General features: G+C 44.3%; 1 protein-coding gene across 3 annotated transcripts; it reads right to left on the bottom strand.

Moving 5' to 3' along the window:
• Positions 1-312: 312 nt before the first annotated feature.
• On the bottom strand, positions 313-21966 carry rc3h2 (ring finger and CCCH-type domains 2). Of its 3 annotated transcripts, none has more exons than XM_045225209.1 (19): positions 21724-21966; positions 16026-16348; positions 15668-15785; positions 14370-14603; positions 13600-13775; positions 12167-12367; positions 11665-11797; positions 11195-11313; positions 10881-10993; positions 10163-10447; positions 9699-9919; positions 8971-9377; positions 8469-8606; positions 7638-7796; positions 7028-7244; positions 5676-5760; positions 4669-4867; positions 4177-4301; positions 313-3815 (listed from the first exon to the last, which is right to left on the bottom strand). In XM_045225209.1, the coding sequence occupies exons 2-19, from the start codon at positions 16254-16256 to the stop codon at positions 3677-3679; spliced, it is 3300 nt and encodes a 1099-aa protein (XP_045081144.1). In that variant the 5' UTR covers positions 16257-16348; positions 21724-21966; the 3' UTR covers positions 313-3676. The 3 variants fall into 3 exon arrangements, with proteins under 3 accessions (XP_045081144.1, XP_045081146.1, XP_045081145.1); XM_045225211.1 differs by having other exon boundaries at positions 10163-10441; XM_045225210.1 differs by lacking the exon at positions 21724-21966 and adding an exon at positions 18642-19649.
• Positions 21967-23345: the final 1379 nt, after the last annotated feature.

Genomic DNA, 23345 nt, shown 5'->3' with positions numbered 1-23345 from the left:
CCCCTAACCCTGAGGAAACATTGTGTCAGAATCAAAATGCAGGTCTTGCAGGTTTTGCAACACCAAAATATCAAGTATTGTTTCATCATGTTCCTGCACTAAAGAGTGTGAAATGTTACATCAGAAAAGTTTGTATCTACCTCTGACATATTCTGTTTAACTAGAGCTGGAGGGAAAGTGAGTAGGATAGGTATCAGGTAACCGTAGCACATGAAACTGAATAGTCACAGCCCACCAAAGACCACAAGATGGCGCCACGGTGTCATTCACACTTGCACTTGATCACAAATCAGTTGAAACAGGACACTGTCACATTATTAGTTTGGTTTTTCCTTTATTTTAGCATGCAATGTTTCAGGTACTGACATCTCCCTCTGATTTCACAGGTAATACTGATTCATCCAAATAGTATCAGAGTATTCTGCTTGGCCACGCTGTCAGTGAAAGAGCAAACAGGAAACAAAGAGAATCAACAAGTCAGGCAATTGGCTGGTCACATCTGAAAACATACATCAGACCAAACCAAACCCGCCTTGCAATGCCATTAGATAAGAGAAAGGAAACCTTTCACAAAGTGATATTTCAAATGAAATAAATGGAATACATATTATTCATGTATGTGGACATTTTTAGGTTCCCTCATTCTGAAACATTTATTTGTCCCTCTATAACAATATTTATTTAAATATCTGATTACATATTGTTGTAAATGAGCAGTAAGTCCATCTAACGATGGTGCCAGCTGTATACAATAATGATGGCTGTGTGTACCATCTTTTATTTCATTTCAATTTCAATCGAACAATAGATTTGCAAAGAAAATGTCTAATACAGACATAAATCAGTTCCATCATAGTTGTACAATTGACAAACAGGCAAATGTTTCCCCCTTACATTAGACCATTCTTGGCTAACGTTGTTAACTATTCAGCAAATTTTAAAAATTCTACTGAAGAAGCAGAAAAATACTACATCCAGAGAAAAATACTACAACACAACCAATGATGGTAGTAAGTAATAATAATAATAATAATAATATTAATAATAATAATACATTGATCATAATCAATATTAAAGCATTTCAGAAGCAGTAAACAGTAAAATCCTGCAGGCAGACTACAATATTTGGCGTGGCCACACAGTGGGCATGTGCAGAACACTTACAGCGCTGGGTGTGTTGTATCACAACTACAGAATCATTCCTCCTTCGCCATAACAACAAGAGGGACTAGCATGCATGACCTGGGGGTGTAGGGTTACACTGGCTGAATAGTGGGTAGTAAGAACATCTGGCAGTGATGGGGTGGGAAGTGCGATCAGATCCTTACACCAGTGCTTCATTAGACAGGCACTGGAACACACAGGGGACTCATTCTATCTACATAACTCCAAAGACTGTTTTTATTGTACCCAACCCCTTCCCACCAGGGTTATAATACAAATATTGGTAAAGAATAAAAACAAAGAAAATAAACATTACAGCAAAATGATAAATCCCTCCTTGAACACATTTATGTGGTGAAAAGTTACATTAAACAAGATTATTAATGTAAATATTTGCGCTCATCACCCATTATATTCAGTGCTGAAGATGCGATCAGATCAGTAGCTTAGCAATAGAACTCCTCCCTGAGGGCTGCAGAGACTGGGCTCTAGTACTCCCTGCTGGAACAAACCTGAACTACAGGAGGCAGAGCAGCCTATAATCACAACACCATACTACCCTTCAATTTGACCAGCTCTAAACCTTAAGAGACGCCCTGACCGCTGCCATGTCTCCTTTAGGGCCAGACCTCCTATGTGTGCCCACCAAAGGGCCCTGTTGAGCTTAAACAGGATCAGGGAAACAAACAACATACATATATTAGGCGAGTAATGCTTACAGTAGGCTTACAATGTATTGACCATCGACAGTCCTTGTGAGAGAGGGAATATACTGTATGACTGCATGTCTGTAGGGCAGTCCTTAAGGGTTAGGAAGCGCTGGTCAAGTTGTGTCTCACTCACTACTATCTGCCTCCTTTCAGACCGTAAAAAAATTAACCCTATTATAAATAGGAGAGTTTTCCTAAGTGCTGTAACACATAGCATCACCCGAATCTCTTCACCCCCACAGGCAGGAGAAGACAGCAAACAGAACGTTCAGTGCACAAAACTGCAGTAAAATAACACTGACCCTTTTAGGCCAATGCATGACCATTTATAGCGATCACAAAACGATGATGGACTGTATTGGTTTGACCGTTGACCAGCAGGAACAACCCTGCTCAAAACATGAACATAGAGACAGACTGATGAATTGGTTTCATTTCTTAAAAATAAAAATAAATAAACAAAACAGAGATCCTGATACAAAATATTTCGACAAACAACTTCACGGAAGTTAGCAATGCTTCAAAGAAAACAAAAACGAAACAGATTTGTAAAAAGTTAGACCAGAGACAAAACAAAGACAGCATGAAGGAACACTAGATTCGCCTGGTGATTTGAAGATCCTCTGTTATAGTAAACACAGGTTATGAGTTTGATGCACAGAACCAAAAAGAGCTGATATGTCATGAGATTCCAGTGCACAGATAAATGTCAGTATGACCTATTATTTCATATGCAGTAGATCAGTACGATTCAATCACTGGATGCAGTTGCTCAGACTATAGCAAGAAATGATGGTGCCATCTGTTGATCATATTTAGGATTGTTGATACATGTTGCACTTCTTGGTGTTTTCCATGAATTAACCCGATGGCTAGGCCTAAATATAAGGGGATATTTTACAAACAGCTAAAAAAGAAAGGCCACAATTGTGCATACACGTGACAGCGGTGACATCGGTGAGATATCTGATTGATCATCATCATCTTGAATATCGTCTATGAAATGCTTGAGACCAACAAATGATACTGCATACAGGGTAAAACAGCCAAGCCTTAGGTACAGTTGAAAGGCTACTACAGTGTCTAAAGTAGATGAGAGTTGGACTAGAGGAAAGCAACATCTTGTGTTGGTATCTGTCATTTCTTCCTGTTCAACTTTTAACCTCTTTCATGACCTAAAAACCCTGTTCAATTAGCACTATCCTTTTGAAAGTAAAGACTTGTAATTTTCTACATGCAAATATTATTCCTATGACTACAGATACATAGTATTGTATTGTTAAAGTTATCATCCAACGTCAACAGATGCTGATAGCCTTTACACCCAATAGTGCTGAGCACCTTCGTTACCTTGGAAACATTGTAGAACTAATGAATAGAAGACTATTGGATGCCATATGAAGCATTTTAAACACCATCATCATAATCCCTAAAGTCAGTGGAGAGCGAGCAGCGCACACAAACAAACATCTGATCAAAACCAAGAACAAAAAAAACAAGAAACCAAATGATTGAAAACCCTGCCGGGTGAGAAAATAGGAAATGTGATGGAGCCTATTGGTGTTTGTGTCTAAACCAAAGGTATCTCTTTGTCATGTTCGAAAACGACTCTACCTGTCGTCTAAAGGAGCATACTGTACAGCATGCACCCTTTGACTAGTGATATTATGGGGGTGAGACCTGATCGCTGTCTAATGATACAGGTCTATACAACCCTAAGATGTGACTGTGACAGCAGCTGTAGAAGCTGTGTAGCACTGGGTCGGGACCCCCGGGCATGGCGGTGGGGTGTTTCTGCCCTCTCAACTCCCGTTGAGAAGCATCTCAGGGCCTGTGTTGGGGCGAGGGCCCATGTCCCCCAGCCTTGGAGGGCCGGTCCTCATCATCAGCTTCCCCACACTGAGGCCTCCTGAGCCCAGACCACCAGGGGAGAGAGACTTCCTGGAACACAGAGGTACAATATGGGCTCCGATCAGTGAACAAGAAATAGAAGAGATCTATTTTATATTCCTTGACAGTAACAGAGAAGCTGCAGTAAGGGAACAAATGTTTATTTTATGCCAAGTTTTCTCACCCAAGTGTATGTGATGTGTGTATGACCATGTTATGACCATGTTATGACCATGCTTGCCAAAAATAATTGCCCCTTGGGGATAAATAAAGTTGATTTAATTTAATTGAATGTCCTAGATGAGGTAAGGACCACATCAATATTCAGCCTTGCTACTGGTGTGTTTAGTGTTTATTAGTCTTGTGTTGCCAGACACTGGTTGAGGCGAGGTTAGTTGTTGACCCAGCTCACCTGAAGGCCATTTTCTTCAGCAGGTGAGCCTCCATCTTGTCAGCGGACAGCTTGTCTGTCTGGCTCCTCTGGGGTTCACTGCTGGGAGGGGTGAGGAGGTGGGGGTCCCTCAGCTCAAGGGACTCCTAGGACATCCAGATAAGAAGTCAGTCAGTGATGTAATAGAAAAGCAGTCGCACAGAGATGACATCACTCAAGCCCGTGCTGTACCATTGTTCCACATTACAGTTCCCACACAGATCCTCCCTTAGGAGTAAAGAGACACATTATCAATCAACCAATCAATCAATCAATCAATCAGACACATTAAGAGGACATTGGCTGCGTTTACACAGGCAGCCGAATTCTGTCAATTCTTGTCTCTTGACCAATGCGATCTGAAAAAGATCTGATGTGAAAATATCTGATGTGATTGGTCAAAAGACCAATTTGTGGAAAAAATATCAGAATTGGACTGCCTGTGTAAACGCAGCCATAAAGACTTCACTGCACCTCAGATTGTTGACTGTTGTCCTGCATGTCACTGTCCTCCATGTCTAGTACAGACAGCTCCAGCTCAATGTCTCTGTCCGGTTCGCTCTCTGTCGTGTCCTTACAGTAGTCAGTCTGCAGCAGGTCTCCTGCACCAGCCTTCTCTCCACTGCTGAAGGAGCGCTCACGGGCGGCAAGCTCACACACTCCCAGCTGGTCACTGTGGACACACAGAGAAAGTGGCAATTTGAAATAACTGTATGTGCTGCTTCAGATATCCAAAATTACAGTAAAACAGTGCCTTTATACTGTAATGTTATACTGTTATACTGTACTGTTATTTAATGTGTATTCTGAGTGAAATTATGTAAATAGCTGATGTACTGACAGTAAAGAGAGAGACTTGTGGAGTACATAGGACTAGATTCCCCACTCCAATCAAATACACAGAGAGACTGTAAGTCAGAGTCAGATCGTGAACAGGCAGCATACAAGCAGAGAGCTTAGAGAGCCGCTCTATTTATAGTCTAAGGAGAGAGAAAAGGAAACCGACTGCAGCACAATGAGAGAGGAGGAGGAGGAGAGAAGAGGGTAAGAAAACAACACCTCCTACACAGGCATGGCGAGCAAGCAAACGCTCAGCTGCAAACATACAGGAGGACATTGAAGTAAAACGAACACTAAAAAAGACAGAAATAAAATAAAACAGGACAATGTTTAGGGGGAAGAGAGAAAGGGATGATGAGATATGGTATAAAGTATAGTACAGTAGAGTATAGTATAGTATAGTATAGTATAGTATAGTATAGTATAGTATAGTATAGTATAGTACAGTACAGTACAGTACAGTATAGTATAGTATAGTATAGTAGAGTAGAGTAGAGTATAGTATGGTACAGTAGAGTAGAGTAGAGTATAGTATAGTATAGTATAGTATAGTATAGTATAGTATAGTATAGTATAGTATAGTATAGTAGAGTATAGTATGGTACAGTAGAGTATAGTATGGTACAGAGTCTATACTGTACCTCTCTAGGAAACTTGAGTGGCTGGATGAGTCAGACCCACGGGAGCTCCACCTGTAGTCACCGTGACCGATGTGTGGACCATAATCTGGAATAGAAATAACCGTAGATTTAGAATAATAACATTGAGCAACCTATAACAATGTATTTCCCCACCCTTTTGAAAACGATGCTGAACTCAATACTGCAATGAATCGGCCTCCACTGAGTCTGCAGAGAGCCTGGGTGCATTCAGAGCCTCGCCTGGAGATGAAAGACAACTTTCATTTATATTCACATTATAATAATCCCTCCACATGTTAAGACGATTCTGCTCTGTGCTACCGTAGCAGCCGGTCCGAGCGAGCTCTGCACCTCTCTGGAATTGAAGATACACTACTTGACAAAAAGTATGTGGACACCTGGTCATCGAACATCTCATTCCAAAATCATGGGCATTAATATAGAGTTTGTCCCCCCTTTTGCTGCTATAACAGCCTCCACTCTTCTGGGAAGGCTTTCCACTAGATGTTGGAACATTGCTGCGGGGACTTGCTTCCATTCAGCCACAAGAGCATTACTGAGGTCGGGCACTGATGTTGGGCGATTATGGCTGGCTCGCAGTCAGCGTTCATATTCATCCCAAAGTTGTTCGATGGGGTTGAGGTTCAACACTCTTCAACACTCAGCGGTCCCGTTCTGTGAGCTTGTGTGGCCTACCACTTCGCGGCTGGGCCGTTGTTGCTCCTAGACGTTTCCACTTCACAATAACAGCACTAACAGTTGACCGGGCAGCTCTAGCAGGACAGAAATTTGACAAATTGACTTGTTGGAAAGGTGGCATCTTATGACGGTGCCACGTTGAAAGTCACTGAGCTCTTCAGTAAGGTCATTCTCCTGCCAATGTTTGTCACATGGAGATTCCATGACTGTGTGCTCGATTTAATATACCTGTCAGCAACGGATGTGGCTGAAATAGCCGAATCCACTAATTTGAAGGGGTGTCCACATACTTTTGTATATATAGTGTATTTCTTTCTGAGCATAATATTCCACATTCATTACATTAAATTACAAATGAATCATAAATAAAAATCGTTGTTGGTATTAACATGGAATAACTTTCTTAATTCATAACTACTGCTGTCATTTCACTCCAGGTGTCTGTTCCACTCAGTACACACAATCAAAGTGATCACAAGTCAAATGGTATAGCAGAATTGACAAGAAGTCAAAATTAGGGGCAACATTTTACTTCTGCATGTTAGATCTTTTTCCCCACTGTAACCGAAAGGTTTGAACCCAGGTTTCCTGTCTGTCAGAACAGTGTATTAACCCACTAAGCTAAAGCCTAGCCACCACTATCCCCTCCTCACCTCTGAAGTTGATGGGGGTGGTGCTGTTGCTTCTCTGGCAGGCTGTGGCCTGGACAGGGTCAGTGGTGTGGTACCCTGTACGGGAGGCGCGGGAGATAGCCCCCCATTTAGAGATGATGGGTCCCTCTCCAAATGGGATGATGGGGTCCTCGTCTTTCAGACGGCGGTACGGCTCAAATGTGTGTAGCCACCGTTTCCCTTCACCATTATCTACTGCCTGGAAGATACAGCATTTGATATAGTTAAGTCATTGGAAGTTGCACTAGTGTTTGTCACAGTCATTACATAAGAACATACATACTAATTATTTCTCTCAACTTTTAGGTTGAGCTTTCTATTTGATTACTTTTTCCAAGCCATACTTCAATGTGGAGACAATGAGTCATCATGATGTACAGTACCCACTAAAATGTGTTTGTCATGTTGTTATGTTCGTTAGGGCTTATTAATATGAGTCTGAGTTGATATATAGTTTTGTTTCTAAGAGGGTGTGTGGTTGATATATGAGTTGATATATAGTTTTGTTTCTAAGAGGGTGTGTGGTTGATATATGAGTTGATTTATGTTTAGTTTTTTACAAGCGTGTGCGTGTGTATGTGGTTAGACTCACTGAGTGTTGGGAGCAGGAGTGAGCTGAGGCGTTGTGATGCTCTGGTTCAAAGGGGCTGATGCAGGTACTGATGGTTCCACAGGACCAGGGAGAGTAGTGGGCCAGACTCTCCTCTCCACGGTACTTACAGTTCATACACTGATCACCTCCACTGTCATGCTGATAGAGAGAGAGGAGGGAGGGAGGGAGGGAGGAGGGAGGGAGGGAGAGAGAGAGAGAGAGAGAGAGAGAGAGAGAGAGAGAGAGAGAGAGAGGGAGAGGGAGAGAGAGAGAGAGAGAGAGAGAGGAGAGAGAGGGAGAGGGAGGGAGAGGGAGAGAGAGAGAGAGAGAGAGAGAGAGAGAGGGAGAGAGAGAGAGAGAGAGAGAGAGAGAGAGAGAGAGAGAGAGAGAGAGAGAGAGAGAGAGAGAGAGAGAGAGAGAGAGAGAGTAAGGAAGGATGGAGAGAAGGAGGAGAGAAAGTTAAAAAAACAAGTGAAAGGTTGATACTGTATTTGATTAATATCGTTGCTTTTGTCTCTCCCAGAGGACTCCAAAAAACATACTGCGACTATCTATGCTTTAGCTACCAGTTGCCCAGCAACAGTCACACTCTAAAATAGCTTTGTATTCAACACATATTTTGGACCAGAATCAAAACCCACACAAACAACATATACAGTACTGTATTTGTGAGCATTTCTAGACCTTGATTTCATGGGGCAAAAGAGTGGATAAAACTGATTATAGTATGCCATTCACTCTTGTTCTATGCACAAACTGTCATTATATGCCTCTCTCTCTCTCTCATAATGTATGCACAAACACACTCTGCGTGCGTGCAGGCCTACGTACCTCTGCACCAAAGTCTACGGTGAAGACGGGGGAGGACTGGGAGGACCTGTTCATGTTGACGTGGTGATGGTGTGCCCATTGCTCCTGTTTCCGCTTGAACAGATCCTCGTATCCAAGAGGAACACGCCCATAAGAGTCCTGGAGAGAGAGAGAGAGAGAGAGAGAGAGAGAGAGAGAGAGAGAGGGGGAGAGAAGGAGAGAAGGAGAGAAGGAGAGAAGGAAATAGGTAAAGAGAGGGTTAGGATTGGGTGAGAGTTCCCCCATGTACAATAAACATCTACAACAACATTAATCATAGCCTTCAAAAGTCGAATGAATAGGAGGAAGAGGGGAGGCGGAGGAGGAGGAAGAGAAGATGTGGGTGAGAATGAGTTTGCTGAGCTGAGTGGGAGGAGAGGCAGGAGGATGGGAAAGACATGATAAAGCTAGCCGTGTTAAGGAGTGTGCATGTGGAGGTGGTGGCTGGAGCATGTGTGTGAAGGCGGCTATACTGTACCCGTACCCTGTGTAGCGCTGCTCTGTGCTCTCCTGCTGAGCAGTAGGGGCTGTCCAGGGAGGCATAGCGCTCTCGGAGGGGGGGCTGGTACACAGAGGAGTGCAGCACCTCTGGAGGCAGGGAGTTACTCCTGGCATCCTCACGGTGGTACAGCTGGGGCCTCCATATACGCCGGCTGTCATACAGTGGGGCGTAGCCACCATGGGCCGGGGCCAGGGGCCCGTACTGGGGGGCCGGTGGGGGGCCGTAGGGAGAAGGACCCGCGCGCTCCCGTGGTTGGGGGAAGGAGGGGTGCTGCTCGGAGTACGGAGGGGCCATGGAAGGCGGCAGAGAGGACTCGAGGACGTGGCTGGAACGCAGGAAGCGGGCCATGCAGGGTTTGTGGGGGTGCATTGTAGAGGTGTAGTAGTTACCTAGAGGAGCAGGGAGGGACAGAGAACATCATTGAGTCTAGAAAAGGTTGTTTTAAACAGTATTTCAATGATGAAAGAGTATACAAAAAGGCCCAGGAACAAATGAAAGATTGAATCACTTCACTTCTATGTTGCATTCATTAAAAAGCAATAATAAAAAGTGTTGAATAGAATGACTGACACAAATGCAAATGAGCAGTTAACTAAATCCAGCACTATTACCAGTCAGTGTTATCTGAGTTGCTGATTATTGTGTTTTGCCTCTGTTAATTTAATTATATAAACACTGTCTCTGAAATGTGGTGCCATGGCTCTACTCACTGGCTGGCTGGTAGGGCTGTGTGTCGTAGGGAGGTCGGGGGTCCTGGTAGTACAGTTCAGAGGACTGAGGCTGGTGGGGAGGAGGCTGGGGAGGGGGTCCTCTCATTAGGAAGTGCCCTTGTTTGGGATGACCAGAGCCACACTCTACCCTAGACCCCATTCCATGGGGAGAAGGAGCTGAGGAGTGGTTGACAGGTGTCTTTGGAGGAGAAACAGACTTCCTGATAGAGAGAGAGAGAGAGAGAGAGAGAGAGAGAGAGAGAGAGAGAGAGGATGTCAGACTAGAGATACAACAGGTCTCGCTAAATCCAGATTACACATTAAAGCCAGCTGAAACATCCCACTTTCAGCTTTAATGTTTAATACTCATTCAGTAGTGAGTCATCATCATGAATAACGATACACAGTAGGTGAAAACCACAGTCAGTAGGTGAAACCACAGTCAGTAAGTGAAAGTGTCTTACTGTTCCATAGAGCCAGATGAGGAGCGGCTGGAGCCTGTGAATCCATTGGATCCGTTAAGAACAGACCTCTCCCTCTTCATCTCTTCCATCATGTCGCCTCCCCTGGGGATGAGCTGGGGGTGTGTGGACCGCTCCGTTAGGGACCCCAACCCCACCTTGTCTGAGCCCTTTAGTCCCCCAGCGCACGCCTCCTCTCCTGAGTCGCCTCCCTCACTACCCATACTCCCCTGGGCTAGGGGGAAGGACCGGCCTACGCCACTGATCTTCTTGTTTCTCATTCTGTACCTTGGAGAGGGGGGAGAGAGAGAGAGCGAGAGAGAGAGAGAGAGAGAGAGAGAGAGAGAGAGAGAGAGAGAGAGAGAGAGAGAGAGAGAGAGAGAGAGAGAGAGAGAGAGAGATAGAGAGAGATTGAGAGGGGGCGAGAGAGAGAGAGAGAGAGAGAGAGAGAGAGAGAGAGAGAGAGAGAGAGAGAGAGAGAGAGAGGGAGTGAGAGAGGGGGAGAGAGAGAGAGAGAGAGAGAGAGAGAGAGAGAGAGAGAGAGAGAGAGAGAGAGAGAGAGAGAGAGAGAGAGAGAGAAAGAGAGAGAGGGAGTGAGAGAGGGGGGAGAGAAAAAAAGAGAGTGTCGTTCGTTTAAACGTTTGTTCACAGGAAAGCATTGATAAGAACAGAGGTCTGTGTCTCATCATATGCAAATTAGTGTGGTTGTGTTCTCACTCACTTCTCTAGCTCGTCCTGTGTGTGTGCGAAGGTGCAGTTGGATCCTCGAGGACAACCCCCCTGCTGCCGGAGGTCTCGACACATACTAGTCTTATACTTGCTGTTGGGCTGTGGCTGCATGGGGAGGAGACAGACAAAAACAGACAGCATGTCACTCACAACAGTAAACCCAAGAGTTAGTCAAATGGACTGCAGTATATTAGACAGGTGTATTTTGTTTGCATATTTCACAGGTGTTATTACAGTAAAGAGAGGTGTGTGTGTTCGCGTACGTGCGTGTGTGTGTGTAGGTGTGAGTGCTGTCAGCTCCCGTACCTGTGGTGTCTCGTGGCTCTTCTTACTGAAGTTCTGTATAAACTCCACCAGACCATCGACCATCACCTTCACAGCCAGCATCACACTCTCCAGCTCTTCCCACGATGGAGACGTCGCATCTACACACAACATGGCACACACATCAGATATCAACATCCCTATCTAGTTGTTTCTAAACAATACTAGGTGTCTGTAGCATCTAAACAAACCCACAAAACCCACAAACACATACAACAGATATACAGAACACACCTGTCTCACAGCCCATGTCTTTACATATCAACGAGTCTAGGGTGTCACAGTACAGTGCATCAGTACAATGCATCAATAACGTATTACCATATTACCTCTTCTGTCCAGTACTATCATTAACATTATGATGGTCTAAACCTAAAGTGAGCTGCCTGGGGAAGCTGCTAGGTTCTCTAGGCCCTGACCTCAAAGTTGTGGCTTGATCGTACTGTATCTACCTGGGTTGTGGTCGATGTTGGCCAGTAGTTCCAGGTGGGGTCTGAGGCTGTTCAGGTTAGCAGGGTCTCCTGTTCTCTGTAGAACTATAATCAGCTCCTGGACACTCTTAGCAAAGGACTCTGGGGACTGGAGCTGGGGGAGTGACCACCAACCCAAGAGAGAGAGAAAAAGGGATGTGTAGGGATGTATACATGTATGGCCATTTAGAGTATCTTACAGGGAGAAAGCAAGTGCAGTATGTCATAGTAATGCAGCATACAAAGGTAAAATGTTGGGATGACAGAGATGGTTGCCTTGTCAACCACTGACTGAATGAGGTATTAGTCAGTGAGTGAGATAAGGGATGTTGATCTTGAAGCACATGAGTCAGGAAGCTGTCCAGTACCCATTGATCTCGAATCTCATAAGTGAAAAATGGAGGGCTGTATAGTACTTTGGCGATGATTGACTGATTAGTATGATGAGCTAAGTGATACAGTGATGGGGACACAGGCAGCATACCTTATCAATGATAGACTGCATGTGTGACTTGTGGATGAGGTCTCCGTAGAGCAGAGAGGACCACTGCTCAGGTGAGATACGGAGCCCCGCCTCCATGGCGATGTGTACGATCTGGGCGTCGTGCTCGCGGCGCAGCGCCTCATAGGTACGGAACTCCTCCTTTAGCTGCATCAGCGATGAGTCCTCGTCACGCTTTGTCACCTGGGGCGGGGAGGGAGGGGGAGGATAGGGGAGGGAGGGAGGGGATAGAGGAGAGGAGGGGAGAGGGGGAGGCCATACAGTTGTGATATACTGTGATATGCTCAGAGAAAAACATCCAGCCAGCCTAAATGTCATTGCATCACTCTCATATGACTGGCAGACATTTGCCAGGTGTCCTCAGACTCGAAACTCAAAACTCAGATCACGTGTGAGAAACAGAGTTCCCCCACTCAGAATCTGCCCTATGAGTAATCATCATAAGACACCAGGCCAGTGTTATGTGAAATCAAAAGTATAAGTATATTAATGTGAGGATGTACAGTATGTTCATAAATGTGTGTGTATCTCTATCTTAGGACCCTTGCAGCTAAAACAGACCCGTGTCTGTCTGTCTGTCTGTCTGTCTGTCTGTCTGTCTGTCTGTCTGTCTGTCTGTCTGTCTGTCTGTCTGTCTGTCTGTCTGTCTGTCTGTCTGTCTGTCTGTCTGTCTGTCTGTCTGTCTGTCTGTCTGTGTCTGTCTGTGTCTGTCTGTCTGTCTGTCTGTCTGTCTGTCTGTCTGTCTGTCTGTCTGCCTGCCTGTCTGCCTGTCTGCCTCAGTCTCTCATCTCCAAATGACAACACTGTCACATACACACACGCACACACACACACACACGCACAGACACACACACACACACACACACTTCCTTGTCACCAGCAGACTGTTTTTTTCTATCACTTGGAGTTTTCAGACATTCATTGAGTATGGAGAGGACCATTTTGAGTCGTTTAATGTGTTTCCATTCTCAGCTAATTTGCCATAATTGGCTATTTACATCTAAACCAAAGATCTGTTATTTTTTTTTATCTCTTAGAGACATTCAGGAACACCATCTGTGCACATGGTAAGTGACACTCAGAAGGTTTTTCCACTGCTGGGCATCATAAGTGCCAGAGGCAGAAGATGGCAGACAGAGTCACTCTTACGTAAGTGTGGTTCATTAATCAAATGTGATTGGTGGTACAGCATAGTGTGTATTGATGTCTATAGCAGTGTAAGTAAGATAAAGTTATCGTTTTATAGCACTTAGGTGAAACCGCTGAATCAGTGTCCTCTTTATCATCCCTATAGTGTGTGTGTGTGTGTGTGTGTGTGCGTGCGCGTGCGTGTGTGTGTGAGTGCATCATACATGCATGTGAGCGCAAACATTACATACAATATACAACATAATATACAATACAATATGTCTTACCTTAAAGCAGGAGGCTCTGTAGAGCAGTTGGACTACGTGTCCAATGGAGGTCTTGGAGGCCTGAGGGAACCTAGCCTCCAGCTTCTGGACCACAAACAGCACCAGCACCTTCCTGGACAAAGCTGAGCCTTCCTCTAGAGCCAGCAACACCAGCTTTAGAGCATCCTCCTGCATCGCTGGATGACGATACAGACAACTTTTATTATACACAAATTACATAGTACTGTAGTACTAGAACGCAAGATATCTGATAGTACATACTAGTAGATAACATCTGATACATCAGCCTAATGTCACTACAGTAAGAGGGGATGGGGAGATTATAATATTGAATGCCAGGGTGGGTGTTCTATTGGCAATTCCATTGGTGTCTACAGGCCTCCTGTAGCTCAGTTGGTAGAGCATGGCACTTGCAACGCCATGGTTGTGGGTTCGATTCCCACGGGGGTCCAGTATGAAAAATGTATGCACTCACTAACTGTAAGTCGCTCTGGATAAGAGCGTCTGCTAAATGACTCAAATGTAAATGTAATGTGTCTTCAGACTTGAAACTCAAAACTCAGATCAGGTGTGAGAAACAGAGTTCCCCCAATCAGAATCTGCCCTATGAGTAATCATCATAAGACACCAGTCTATATGAGGTTCAACAGCTCATAGCAAACCTTACGGATATCACTCATTCACAAAACAGATCAGTTCATCATGTGATTGACAGGTGTATTATCATCAGTTGATATGATTGACAGGTGTATTATCCAGTCACCACTCACCAGGCCCCAGGAACTGGCATCCCCGTGCCCTTACGGCGGCCCACAGGTTGGCAGAGAGCTGCTGTGGGTTCTGGTGCTGCAGGATGAGCTCTGTGACGGTACGTTCCCCTAGAGACCGGCCCGCCCGCACCGCACGTACACGCCCCTCCTCTTCTACCAGCTGGCAGTTGACCAGTGTCACCAGCTTCCTCTGCATGGGTCGACTTAGCGCACTCGGACTGAGGGTCACCACACCTGCATGGTAGAGAGAGGGGAGGTCAAAGGTCAGAAGACAGGTCCCGCACACACTGAAATACTAGCCTGGTCCTTGATCTGTTTGTGCTGCCTTGCCAACTCCTATTGGCAGCCCAAACAGATCTGGGACCAGGCTACTTAAATACTACCACAGAGACAGTTCCCTGCCACACTCAGTTAATGTTTACCAGAGCAACAGGTTAATCCTATATTCCTCTAGTGTCTTAAAACACTTTATTACAGTGAGTCTATGAAAGAGCAGGGCTGGATGACTACAGTATCCTCTCTAATTCTGTGATCATCACAAAAACAGTTGACAGAGCTGCTGAGCAGTTTAACTGCACTCTCAGCTCGCCACAGAGAGCTTTCCAGGTGAATTACACCCAATAAACGGACCACTTCGGCACGGCAATTGGATTTTAAAAGCACTGATGGGAAAGCAGGACTGGATTCAAGGATTACTGCCCGTCACACACATCGCTTTATGGGTCCTAGGAGAGGGATTTCCCATCCTCCATCCTGCAATAATTGCTACAGATAATCTAGTCCTGTATACCTGAGAATGAGATGTAATAAAATATATGCTCAATATTAATTGACATGCAGGGGAGCCAAAGGTCAAGGTGGTGGATGGTAAAGTGATATTATTAGTTTAACTTTTTTTTAAACATTTAGCCAATTAACTTTTTTCTTGTCTAATCTAATCTTGTCATCTAATTCAATGATTCCTTTGAAACTAATGTAACTGAAACTACTTTCGACAGAGCTCATTACATTTCCTTTTGATATAATGTGCTTTGTGTTGGTGTGTGGGGCCCAGGTTCCGTATCGCCTTACAGAGTGGATAGGTTTCCTGGTTGTAGCCTGAGTGTCGCTGCTTCTACATGCTCTGACGCAAACATTCCCACCACAATAATCTCAGACCCTGAGAATAACAGGAACTGCTGTGGTCCTCTACACACACACACACACATACACACTCACAAACACACACACATGCATTCGCACACACACACACACACACACAGAGATGCATTTATCAACACAGTTCTATGCTCTAGTACCTTTTCCTCCACTGATGGGTTTGAGATAGAGAGCCAGCTCCTCCACACACACCCTGCACACCTCATAGTGCTCTACCTCCACAGCACTGCTCAGAGTCACAGGCTGGGACTCCAGGACCTGGGAACATACCACAAACACAACAACAAATCATCATTATCATCATTATAATCATCATCATTATCATCCTTATCATCCTTATCATCATTATCTACATCATTATCATCATTATAATCATCATCATTATCATCATTATCATCATCATCATCATCATCGTAATCATCATCATCATTATTATATCATCATCATCATGAGAAAAAGAAGAAGAACAGCAGCAACAACAACACGTGCTGTACCCACCTGAGCTCCCACCAGCTGTAGCAGGGCACAGTTGACGGGCAGGAGGTCAATGTCAGTGCTGATGGCTGTCTGGTCGAAGGGGCAGGCCTTGCGGTGCAGCTTGTGCAGACAGGTCTTACACATGGTGTGTGAGCATCCCAGACTGATGGGCTTGTGGCCACTGCTGTCAAACTCATTGTAGCAGATGGGGCAGGAGAGGAACTCTGTCCATTGGGCCGCCTGCACTGGCATCCTGCTGCCTGTCCTGCCTGCTGTCACCTCTGGAGGGTGCTGTCTCACTCAGGGGGATCGCATGCCACCACGCCCCAACAGCTCAATGACAACTGGTAGAGAAGAAGAAAGAAAGTAGGTTAGAGTGAAGGTCAGCAGCAGACTGGCCATCGCCAGAGAGACCATGCACTCCATTGATTCTCCATTGAGCAAGGTTTTTAATCTGTGTCCGGGAAACTGGCCTGTCATGTTTTAGTTTCGGTTTTTGTCTTTTATTGCCTTCCAAAAACCATAGGTGCAAACTGCACAGGTGAAATGCGCAATAAATCTGGCACCTAGTGGCTAAAGACGGCTTAGCTGTTTCACAATCAGAATCTTGGAAGAGAAAGGAGAGTGGTGGGCGGTTATCTCTCCACGCTTTCTTTCTTTCCCTCTATTTTCCTCTCTTCTATCCCCCTGCCTGTGAACAAACACCCCTCTCCTCCACTGCCCACTACATTAGTAAGGGAGGTGGTTTGCTGAACCACACTCGCATGATGAGTTACCTTGTCCTGAGACCTGAAGACTTGTGTTAACTCCCTGGTCTAATGCATAGGTTTTAGCTCAGTGGGCTAACACAATCTTAGGGAACACAGGAGACCTGGGATTTGAACCCCAGTTTGTCACACACCCATAACCTCACCCTTTCTGCCGCAGCCCCACCCTCTCTCTGATGCCCTCCCTGCCTGTCCATCATGCCTCCTCCTGGGTTAGGGTGGAGAGGCCTTCCTAGGCTGGCTACAGAACCTGGAGGTGCCCTGCCTTGGCATGGTCCTATCAGTCTGATTTATACATTGACTGAGTACAAGGTCAGATTTACACACCCTCTATCTCTCTCTATCTCTCTCTCTCTCTCTCTCTGTCTGCACTCTGTCACAGAGCACAGGATTTTAAATCCTCAGAGTGAAATCCAAGAGAGCAACAGGATGGGCACAGAGAGAAAGACAGAGATAGAGAGAACATGCTCATACAGCCAGTTATAGCCAAATGGTTCAGAATAATCACTGCAGATGATGATTTCGATTTTTTTTGTGATCCCCATTAGCTGTTGAAGAAGCAGCAGCTATTCTTCCTGGGGTCCACACAAAATACAGAACACCAATGGACAGGAACAGCAACACAAATCCAAACCAAGAACACCATGACCACAGAACAACATGACTACAAGAAGAAAGAGAAAACAAATAAAAATAAATAAATAAATGAATAATACTAAGAATAATGTGTGGGTGTGTGTAGAGTGTGTTAGAGTGTGTGTGTGTGTGTGTCTCTTCACAGTCCACTTTGTTCCTTGAGGTGTTGTTTTATCTGTTTTTTTTTTACTGATTGTATTGCTTGCCTGAGTTACCTGAGGTGGAAGAGAATTTCATTAACAAAGTAATTGCTCTTTACAGTACTGTGCATCACCAAGCCTCCGTTCTGGACTTGGGGACAGTGAAGAGACCCTTGATTGCGTGTCTTGTGGGGTTTGTATGGATTTTTTGAGCTTTGTGTTAACTGGCTGAAGAGACAATTTGGTACTTTCAGCACGTCAATACTTTTTACAAAGACCAGCAGTGATGCAGTCAATCTCTCCTGATGATCTGGCCAATAAGCAAGTCTGCAAGGCTTTAGACCAGGGGGATTCAAATCTTACCATATGAGGTCCAGAGTACTGCTGGTTTTCTGTAATACCTGATAATTAATTGCACCCACCTGATTTCCCAGGTCTAAATCAGTCCCCGATTAGAGGGAAATAATTAAACTGTACTGTATCCAAGCAGCAACGGCACCTGGAGCCACGACTTAACTTCCCTGCATGCAACAGCTGCACTGACAGACAGACAGGCATCTGCTTGGTGGAACCAACTGCACCACCATCACTACCCGTCACCCCATGCATTGCATGAAGAAGTTACATCAGGCTGGCTTAGAGCTGGCTCTACCAGGCTAACCTGTATAGTCTTCTTGCTGTCTTGCTGAGTTCAGTTATGCAACAGAAGCATGCACTGCTGTTCACAATCAATCATTGTGCAGAGACAGAGGGAGCCACCATGCACATTGACCCTGAAGGACAGGTTATGTGAGGAAAGATTGTGTGTGTGTGCGTGCGTGTAATTAACTTAACTAAATAATCTCACTCAACTCGAAAATGCATAAATTCTAGGCATGCCTACAAATCTATCTAGACTACTAAAATATCAAGCTCTTCAAGCATCTAAGATGAAATATGATAACCACTTCGACAGTTTTGCCTGTATCATTGCATTGATATACTTTACAGAATAAAAAGCAAGTAACTTATTAAAGTAAATAAAATTACCCACTTGGTTTAAGTGTGCAAGTTATGATTGCGCATTCAACTACTTTTCCCACAAAATTACGCACCATCCAAGTGTCCCAGGGAGCGATGTGTCCACATTGCCTCTCCCGCGTGGACAGCTCCGTGCTGATCTTGCGTGTCATGTTTCCGCGAGGGCGCTGATTCTGAATATAATGCCACGAGCTTCACGCAACAGTTGAGCTCAGTCTCTGGTTCACCGACCAAAGTGAAAATGCATGTGACGACAAAACGTGCAAAGGCTACTGGGGGAAAGTTTTTGGAGCTTAAGTTAGATGTGGTGATGCGCCGAAGCCAATGGGCGGGAAATCGTAAATATAATTTGAACCACAGTGAGTGATTCAGTGTCACGTTGAAACCACCTGTTCCTGACTGTAAGCTACAGCGACATCCTGTTGTTCAGGGTGCCCCTGATCATGTTAACCATCTCCTTGTAATATACAGTCTCATGTAATCGGTAACCCACGCAATAAACTGGCAAAAAACTAGAGGAAATGGCTTGTTCATCTTGTGACTACTGTTGGTGAGATAAGAGGATATCTGCCCCACCCACACACACACACACACACACACAAAGTATTCCACAAAAATATACAATGTAACATTTAGCTGTACACATTTGGTTCTACACATTTGGCCACTCACATTTGGCTCTCCTCACACACATACCACAGTCAGTCCTCACATGCCACCTGTAGAGTTCTCTGTTGGCTCCTGAAATGTACCCTATGTGCCTCAAGAGAACAGCATGTGTTCTATAATCTAAAGGACTGCCTGGTATTCTAAATGGAAATCATGTAGTCTGCTGATGGACAGGCCCTCATGTTAGCCAGCCGGCTGGTCCCCACCCCCACTCCTCTACCCCCCTCCTACCCAGGCAGGGGTAGAACCTGAACCCTTGGAATGCTAGGAGCAGTTAATACATGTGCGACTTTAAGGTTGCTCCTGACTGACTGGCCCTTAAGATTACAGCATCATGACCCCAGAGTTAGAACAACCTGTTCTATACCAATGATTCCCAACCTTTTTTGGTTACTGTACCACCAACTGAATTCTGCTCTGCCCAGAGTACCCCTGAAGTAACCCCTCATTTGTACTTTACCAGTAAGCCTATGGTCTCATGAGTCTTCTCAAGTACCCCCTGTGGATAGGCCAAGTACCCCCAGGGGTCCTAGTACCCCTGGTTGGGAACCACTGTTCTAGACTATAGTTTAGCTCATAGTGTAGTAGTAGGGCTGTTGGAGGGGACTGAGAATAACTTTTGTAAGTGTGTGAGTTCAAGTAGGAGAGAGAGAGAGAGAGAGAGAGAGAGAGAGAGAGAGAGAGAGAGAGAGAGAGAGAGAGAGAGAGAGAGAGAGAGAGAGAGAGAGAGAGAGAGAGAGAGAGTGAGTATGTGCACATGTGCATGTGTGTGTGTGTGTGTGTGTGTGTGCGTGTGTGTCCATGCCTGTGTGTTTTGAAGGGGGCTATTCTCTTGTAAAGAGGACAGCTGGGCTTGTCCTGCACCAGTAAACTCTGCTGTTCCAGACATGGCCTTAGGACACCAGTCTCCCCACCACTCTACCAACCAGGCCCTCAGAGTACAGTACAATACAGTACATTACAACCGGTGACAGGGCTGAGATTTCACACAAACATTTATGTGGTGGGCAATGGAATATTGAATACGGAATATGGAATACTGCGAGTGGGTTTCAATAAAATGAGTCACAGTCATTACTGTCTGTTTGAGTCATGAAACAAGATTGCCACAAACCTAATCACTATTCAATCACTACCCCCTTAATGAGTTAAATACTATATTCCTCTGGATGATATAGCTTGATCTTTGCTCTGAACCCCTCATCAGAGAAATATAATCAATTTTTCAAAACAAAGTGTTTGTAGAAAAAAAACAAAAGACAAGCTTGTCTATTATATATCCTGTCGCCTAGTCACTTTATCCCTACCTACAGTTTATCTACATAGCTACCTCAATTACCTCGTACCACTGCACATCGACTCGGTACTGATACTCCCTGTATATAGCCATGTTATTTTTTACTCTTTATTGTTATTCGTTATTCACTGTGTATTTATTCCTTGTGTCACTATTTCCATTTTTTATTTTTTGTCTTTAACTCTGAGTTGTTAAAAAAACACCCGCATGTAAGCATTTCACTGTTAGTCTACACCCGTTGTTTACAAATCATGTGACAAATAACGTTTGATTTGAATTTGTTTCCTCTTCCTGTGTTAAAAAAAATAACAACACTGTTTATTTCCTGTTATTGTTTATCAGTTTGGATTTCTATTCAGAGGTCAATATTTCACAACTTCATTTGGAGAGGGACTTTCAAACATGATCCATATCTCAGGATTAATTTTGACTATTACATTTAATTTAATTTAATTAACCATTTGTAATGATCATCTTAAAAATAAAACAACTGCAGTCCTCTATAAACAGAACTATAAGTGCAACTTTACAATTGTAGGCCTAGTGATATTAGACCTGGGGCACATTATAGGCTGTACATCAGGATGTATATATTTTGATTTCAAAAGGCCTTTTGTGTATTCATTCAGGCATATATAAGCTACGTTGGCGGTGGGTGGCACTGCCACTTATCACTAGTGAGAGATCTAACTGTACACGGATGTAGGTGCCACAGTAATTCTTGGAACGTGCATTTTGTAATGCAACTTCATTGAACAACCACTTTGTGTAAAATTGTCTAACATTTTCTGTTACACTGATGCCTCTGTGCAAAGGAGCCTAATTTAATAATAGGCTAGGCCTAATAAATTAGGGTTGACAATCTTGAAGTCTATTGTTCTTTGTAGGTTTACATTCCTGTAGGTTTATAGGCCTATATGCACAAATATATTGAAATAGACATATCATGAAGAAATCGTGCATGGCTCCTAAATGTTGTAATGGTACCCCATAATAAATTATCTGCCTGCAGACATTAAGGAGGAATGAGAACAGTTGCCAATTACTATAACTGTGTATGGACTCGACCATCATCAGCAGCCATTGGCTATATAGCCATTGGCCTAGTCAAACGTTTTGGCAGCATGCAACACTTCTAAAAATCTTAATTGGACAACCAGCTGAAAGTCGCGCTTCTCTCTGTGACTTACCTTATGCACTGTAACGGAGCACTATAATAATCATATTTTTATCGTCCAAGAGAGCAAACGGAAAAAGATCTTCATCAGTTGCAATGGAAACGCAGCAATCAAACCAATAATATAGACCCCGTATTTAAAACTGCCTGGCGCATCATTTCATCACATCAAATTACTGTTATTTGATCCAATTTCTCTATTCATTTCCAGCCAATGCGACATGTTCGCTCAAAGGTACCCTCCCTCGGTTTGACAACCGGGCAGAACGATCGTGTGGAGCCTACTGTATCACTCCGCTTCCCGTTTTTGAACTGCGTGCCTTGGGCTGGCGCGTCTTGATCAACAGGAGAGTGTTATGTGGTAAAACGAGCTGTACAAAATAATATATATTCAAATTTCACCTCGAAACCTTGTTTATAATGGTTGTGCGTATGTGGTACTATTTTCATGTTATGGGCAAGGATAAAGACGTAAAGGGGCAAAGCCGGAACAAGCCGCTTTTCGAGGCGTGGGCTGCATCTTTTTAAAGAGACAGAGGATGCGATAGGACCGTAAGACTCAATGCTCCGATCATGTTTTGGCCCTATAATGGCCACCCCCTATCGAACTGACCGTATTAGTGTCTCTGCTTGCTTAAGTTTTAATCTCATTTGTCTAATAGTATAATCTAATGCAAGATAAGCCACAGAATTTGAAGAGCAAGAAAAAGTGCAGTGTATCCAGAATGTTCTAGCATTCAGTAAGACATCTGCTATAATGCTACTGTGTAATAACATAATAGAATAATGAATAAAATAATGAATAGAATAATGATTCTACCTGTAACAACCTGATGAGCATATTGAGTGATTTAGCTCTTACTGGGATCTAGGCTTTGGCACTGATTGTAGTAATGCTGTAGAAATGGCAGAAACGTGGTTCAGAGGATGGAGAGCGAGAGGCCCAATGCTCCCCTCTCTCCTTTCCTCCATTCCTCATTCATAATGGAAGGGTCTTAAACATCACTTTACACATACACACACACACACACACACACACACACACACACAAACACACACAATCCTCCCTCTCCGAGGGGACCCTGAGGATGAGAGAAGTGTTGGGCTGCACTGAGCTGAGTGTGGCGGACATTTCTGGAGCAAAAGGATAAAAGAGAAAGAGAAGAGAGTGACTGAGAGAGAGAAAGAAGGGAGGGGAGAGGGAGAGGGAGAGAAAGAAGGGAGGGGAGAGGGAGAGAGAGAGAAAGAAGGGAGGGGAGATGGAGAGAGAGAGAAAGGAGGGAGGGGAGAGGGAGAGGAGAGGGAGAGGGAGAGAAAGAAGGGAGGGTAGAGAGAGAAAGAAGGGAGGGGAGAGGGAGAGGGAGATAAAGAGCAAGGAAACCCTCTCAGACATGCTGGAGAATCCACTCATATAGTATTGATGCTCAGTGAGGCACACAGATGCAGTCGGGTCATATACTGTAACTGGGGCATACAACGACTCCCTCCCTCACTCTATATCTCTTTGCAGAACACATAGCCTACATACCAACACACAAAGACACCAACATATTATAGAGCAGCCGTTTACACATAAATAAATATTGATTCATACATTCCATTCATACGCACACAAACATTAATCCAGGATTATGT

This window comes from Coregonus clupeaformis, chromosome 15, assembly GCF_020615455.1.
Source record: "Coregonus clupeaformis isolate EN_2021a chromosome 15, ASM2061545v1, whole genome shotgun sequence".
In the NCBI taxonomy this organism is placed as follows: Eukaryota; Metazoa; Chordata; class Actinopteri; order Salmoniformes; family Salmonidae; genus Coregonus; species Coregonus clupeaformis.
The sequence above is the reverse complement of the archived record's forward strand: the minus strand, read 5'-3'. Positions and strand labels throughout refer to the sequence as shown.